The sequence below is a fragment of the Podarcis cretensis genome, assembly GCF_951804945.1.
Source record: "Podarcis cretensis genome assembly, chromosome: 1".
NCBI classification, from domain to species: domain Eukaryota; kingdom Metazoa; phylum Chordata; class Lepidosauria; order Squamata; family Lacertidae; genus Podarcis; species Podarcis cretensis.
In genome coordinates, this window is record NC_137170.1 from 76440512 (window position 1) to 76446135 (window position 5624).

At 41.7% G+C, this 5624-nt stretch overlaps 1 protein-coding gene across 1 annotated transcript; it reads left to right on the forward strand.

Annotated features, from left to right (window-relative positions):
* Positions 1 to 254: 254 nt before the first annotated feature.
* INS (insulin) lies at positions 255 to 4621 on the forward strand (the record flags this gene model as incomplete). The annotated part of the gene is made up of 3 exons (XM_079970838.1): positions 255 to 280; positions 2050 to 2253; positions 4485 to 4621. The coding sequence occupies exons 2-3, from the start codon at positions 2067 to 2069 to the stop codon at positions 4619 to 4621; spliced, it is 324 nt and encodes a 107-aa protein (XP_079826964.1). The 5' UTR covers positions 255 to 280; positions 2050 to 2066.
* Between the last annotated feature and the right edge of the window lie 1003 nt (positions 4622 to 5624).

Genomic DNA, 5624 nt, shown 5'->3' on the forward strand with positions numbered 1-5624 from the left:
AAAGCAGGTTGCCGGTTTAATGAGATGGAAACTGCAACCTGTAGCTTCCATTTCCCCCCATCTTTAAGACTTGTTGACTAGGCACACAGTTGACTTAATGTGCTCAGCCAGCAAAAAAAATGGTCTAGGACTATGCTGGGAAGGTGGAGCTGTGCCCAAATCTTACGCAATTGGAACTAGCCAAAGGGTTATAAATATCGAAAGGAAACAAGGTGGAAGTCACTTATTTCCTTTAGTCTCGGAGCCATCTTCGACCCTACCACTGACTCATCTTGGTTAGGTAAGTCTGTGGTCTCCACCATTTCTTTTTTGTCGTGATGCAGCAAGTTGAGTTTAAACTGGAGAGTTCAGAACCCTGCTTGGGTGTTGCACTCATGGGGGAGGGTCATAAGTAGGTCTTGAAGGTTGACTTCAGAAATTGCAATGAAGCAACCCCAAGTGATGCACAGCCATGCTTCTTTTGTAACATCTGAAATTGCAGCCAGAACATCCTGTTGCTGGGCAAATGGAAGACTTCAAAGCATTTTGCACCCTTAACAAGTTGCTCCCAAAGTCATGTGTAGAGATATATAAATTCTGTTTTCAAAATTTCTGAATTGCTATTGACTGTCAACCAACATCGTTTGATGGTGCCCACATTCAGGGGAAATTTCGCATGCTGTGTTTTGCAAATTTCCGCTTTGTGCCATGTGTGCATATAGCAGTGGGCAGTTACATTTGATTTCAAAAGATGAAAGTTTCCCAAAGGGAAGAGAGGGGTCAAAAAGGAGTTGAAAGGTGAAATCAATAAGGTCAGATCACTCCAAAATGCTTGGGAGTTGTTTAGAAACTCAACTGGAGTGTACACAACAGATCAGGAAATGTACCATGAGAATGGTGAAGAGCTCCAAAAGGATCTCTCCAAGCTAACTTGAATGGGCCATAAAATGGCAAGTGCAATTCAGTGTAAACCAGTATGAACTGATGTGTGTTGAGATTTAAAAAAAAAAGTGTGTGTGTGTGTGCATAGTCCTGATCCAGAAGGCTCTTCTTATGTTCTCTTTTGGGCTTTGCCAGTCTCAGCCCCCTACCATGCATACATCTGGAGACATGAACTTTGTCAGGTGTGCCCTGTCACATGTTTAGGTATACATGTAAAATGTATTTAAGTGTACAAAAATATATATTATATGGCCTCAATGTTTTAGGTAAAATCAGAGTCCTATTGCCATTAGTATTTTACCACTTCAGCAAAAACTTTCTGTAAAGAGAAGGAGAATAGTGAAGATCAACTTCATTAAAAAAAATAAGATTTAGAGTAATTTTAAGTTTTAATTATTTTTATTTAGCAAAAGTTTGCCACTCAATAAAAAATTAGTTTATACACTCGTACCTCAGAAGTCAAACGGAATCTGTTCCAGAAGTCTGTTCGACTTCTAAAATGTTCAGAAACCAAGGCGCGGCTTCCGATTGGTTGCAGGAAGCTCCTGCAGCCAATCCGAACCCGCAGAACCCACGTTGTACGTTCGGGTTCCAAAGAACGTTCACAAACCGGAACACTCACTCCTGATTTTGCAGCATTCAGGAGCCAAAACGTTTGCCTTGCAGACTTTAAAAACAGTAGACATAATAAAATTACCATGGATAAATTCAACCATTTTGCTTTCTTAAAGCACACACACAACCAAATATAATTACATGCCTGGGTAGGCTTACCTAAACAAGATTTTTAGCAGGCATTGAAAACAGTAAATTGAAGACATCTGTCTAATATTAATGGGCAAAGGACTTCCAGAATAGGTGCTGCCACACTAAAAGATCAATTTCTCTTTTAGTGTGGAACCAGCATTCTGTAGCACTTTTTAAATTGCCAGTTTCACAGATCAAAGCAGTGAAGTGGGTACAAATTGAAGAACAGATTTTTAAGCTTCAGAATTTTATGATATATACTACTAACATTTGTATTACCATTTAGAGTTTGTTTGCCATTTGTAACATTTACATTTGCCATCATTCTGAAGCTCCTTTTTAATCTACTAGCAACCTATTTCTCTCCTCTCTCTTTCCAAGGTCTCCTGTTCATCAGCATGACTCTCTGGATCAGATCTCTGCCTCTCCTAGCGCTGCTTGCTGTTTCAGCTCCTACTACTAGTTATGCTGTTCCCAATCAGCACCTATGTGGCTCCCATCTAGTGGAAGCACTCTACCTTGTATGTGGAGAGCGGGGTTTCTACTATTCCCCAAAAACACGGCGGAATGTTGAACAGCCCCTAGGTAACTTTTCCAACTTCCTAAAAAGCATCAAAGTGTTTTATACTATAGTTTCTTCATGAATGGTTCGTCCACATTTCCACTTGTCCTGTGCCTAGAAAGCATGGATCCAAGTAGTTTTCCCTTTGCTCCACTGCTTTCCCCAGGGAAAATCTGATCTTTAGTGCTCAATCGGAACAAACATCAACCCAGAGAAAACCTGAATTGTCGTTTGCTTCGACTAAAGAGTGATTTTCCCCAGGGGAAAGCAGTGGGACAACAGGAAATGTGGCTAAACACTAAGTCATAACTCTAGATGCAGAGAGTCTTGTGTTGGGGGCTGGGCTGCATACACCAATATTTATATCATGGTTGACGTTCCCAGGCAAGTGGTTCCAACATAATGGTGAACCCACCAGCACTTTAAAGAATTAATGTAAGGGGAACAAGGTTTGAAAAGAGCCCTTCAGGTCTTCCCTTGGTCCCATGAAGTCTCCAAGCCTACTGCTCCCTCACTGCTCTCTTGGTCATGAGGTGGCGAGTGTGGTAACCTTATCCTCTTGTGTAAAGTACATAGAGATGAAAGAGGAAGTTGGAAGAGCTGGCACTCTTTCCCACTTCCTTTTTCAGCTCTGTATGCTTTCTAAGGTCAGATTAATTCTCCTGGATCTCATCCTTTGGAAAAGTAAAGTGTTGTGTGTTTCTTTGTGTTGTTGGTGGGGGCTAGTCCAGGGGAGGGGGAAGAGAAGTGAACAGAACTCATGGTATACCCTGTATTCCAGGAATCTGCTCTCTCTGAATGTTCGATTTAAAAGCTCTACCGTTTATAATCAGAAATGTAAGGGAAATGTGAAGTCAGTGTTCTGATCAATTGATCGATCAGGAACCGGTTGCATATTTGGCTTCTCAACTCTAAATAAGTAATTGGTTTCAATTGTTTGTGATATGTACACTGGCCTTAATATTCAAAGAACTTGTTTTTTCCACAGTTCTGTCTCTGAAGCCACACTTAATTTTGGTTGCATAGTTAACTCTTTTCTGTGTTTGAAAAAGATTTTCAATTTGCTTTTCTTTAGCCTTCAACCCTCATCCTTACATGTTAAATGTTCTCCTAGTTCTTCTTGTTACTTTTAGCCATGTTAATTTTTATAGCATGCAAATGAAGACTGTCCAGAATTGCTTCCATAAAATGGCTATCCATACAGCAAATGTATTATTTGAAAGCCCTGTTTCATGCAAAAAGAGTGTTCAGCACCCTTACCAATGCAATGCTGGATGTGACCAAGCCAAAATATGTGGCAAAGAGCTTTTGAATGCTATGATTGCGGCATCTATCACTTACCCCCTGAAGCATTTTTATTTTAATCACCTCCACATGGGGACAACGACCCTTCAATCAATACTTTGATTCTTTTTATTGCATAGTACAGTAGATACAGTCTGTCTTGTATTATATATTATGTATCAAGTGGTTTTTTTCTACTCCCATTAACTGAGGAAGCAAGGCTGTTATATATTGAAATAAGGCAGGTGTGGAGACCCTTTGGCCCACCAGAAGTTTCTGAACCACAACTCCCATTATCCTTGGCCATTGACCATGCTTGCTTGGGCTTCTGGGAGTTGCAGTTCAGCAACATCTGGAGGGGCAAAGGTTGCCCACCCTTGAAGTAGAGGGAGACACGATGGCAGCTTACAGTAGCAATGGAGAAAGACCTGCTATAGCACACATTGGGGGGCTCTTCTGAGGGATATGTCTGCCCAGATGTTGAAAGGTGGTCAGAGTGGAATGCATCCCATCAGTTTCTCACTGCTTCTTCTGTGTGGGAATTTGCTGATGGTTCACTTCATTAAAAAGACTCACAATGTAGAATAACATTCCGACCGTGATATAGAATATGCCACTTGTTTTTAGTTAACTGGCTCAAACTACTGCAGCAGTCCAGGACAGCCATTGCAGAGATGAGTTAGACATGAATATGAAGCCAGAAGTGTTCCGAAAGTATATACTGCAGTGGATCACATGGCAGTATGGGAAATTCCCCTTTCTATCTTAACCTCGGTTGTCTCTTCAAGCTGAGTGATTGGTTAAATGAAACGAAACGAAATGCTTCTGGGTGCACATGTTTGCTCCACTTTACAAGAAAGCTGTTTTAATGGCTGAAGCAAGATAGGAATGCAGGTTTTCTGGCGGACATATGCACACATAGAGTACATTTCAGAGATGCATCAACCTGAGTATTCTCTCCATCCAACAGTGAATGGGCTTTTACAGAATGAAGTGGAAGCACTGCCATTCCAACCCCAGGACTTTGAGAAGGTGAAGAGAGGAATTGTGCAGCAATGTTGTCAAAATTCCTGCTCCCTCTATGATCTAGAGAGCTACTGCAACTAACAGAGGAAGACCTGGCTGTGCATGGGGGGTGGGCGGGGGGGGGGAAGCACTTTGCTATTGCACCTTTGAAGTAACTGAATAAAAACCCCGTGAATCTACTTAAGCAGCATCTGTGTTGATTATCTGTAATGAGAGTGGGGAACCTTTATCAGCTCAAGGATAACCTTCCAAGGACTACATGCCAGTAACAGGGTCAGAGGCAAAAGTGGGGGGATCAATGTGCTTCTTATTTTTTGTACAGTAGGCAACATTCGACCCATACAACATGCTGTTCATGCAAAAGTAAGAGCTTTCTACATCAGTGCCCCATCACATCTCTCTCCATCCATGCAAAGAAGAGGACACATTCCAGCCAGGCAAAGCATCTTCAAAACATTTAGAACCCCCGGGATTCCAAAGTTTAGAAGAATATCATTGCTTCAATCTCTGGCTTGTCTACTGCTATAGGACTTCTAATGTGCTTATGGCGGGCCCCTGCCTGCAAGGGTATCCCCATTCATTTCAGTGAAGGAACCTGATCCGCCTGCTTAAAGGAACGCTTCTGAAGATTAGACCCTTTCATTCAAATGGATGGAGAAACCTCAAAAAGTAGAAGCTAGTGGTCATCATGGCTAGTAGCCATTTATAGCCTTATCCGCTAGGAATGTGTCCATTCTTTTAAAGGCATCCAAGTTGGTGGCCATTGCCACCTCCTATAGGAGTGAGTTCCATAGTCCAGCTTTGCTCTGCATGAAGAACTTTCTTTTATCTGTCCTGAATCTTTTTACCCATGAGTTCTGTACCTCTTTTCATATATAGTGGTGAGCTTCAAAGCTTTGCCAACATAACCCTACACCAAAATGGACAGGTCCTGTATTGAAGAGTGAATTCAGAATCTGAAACCAAGTGGCTTTAATTTCAGGCAGATGTGGTATTAGCCAAGGCATACTCTAGATGCTGTTCCACTGCTTGTTAGTATTTTGTGTGCATGAGCATACCGTACGCACTTCTGAGAGCTACATGC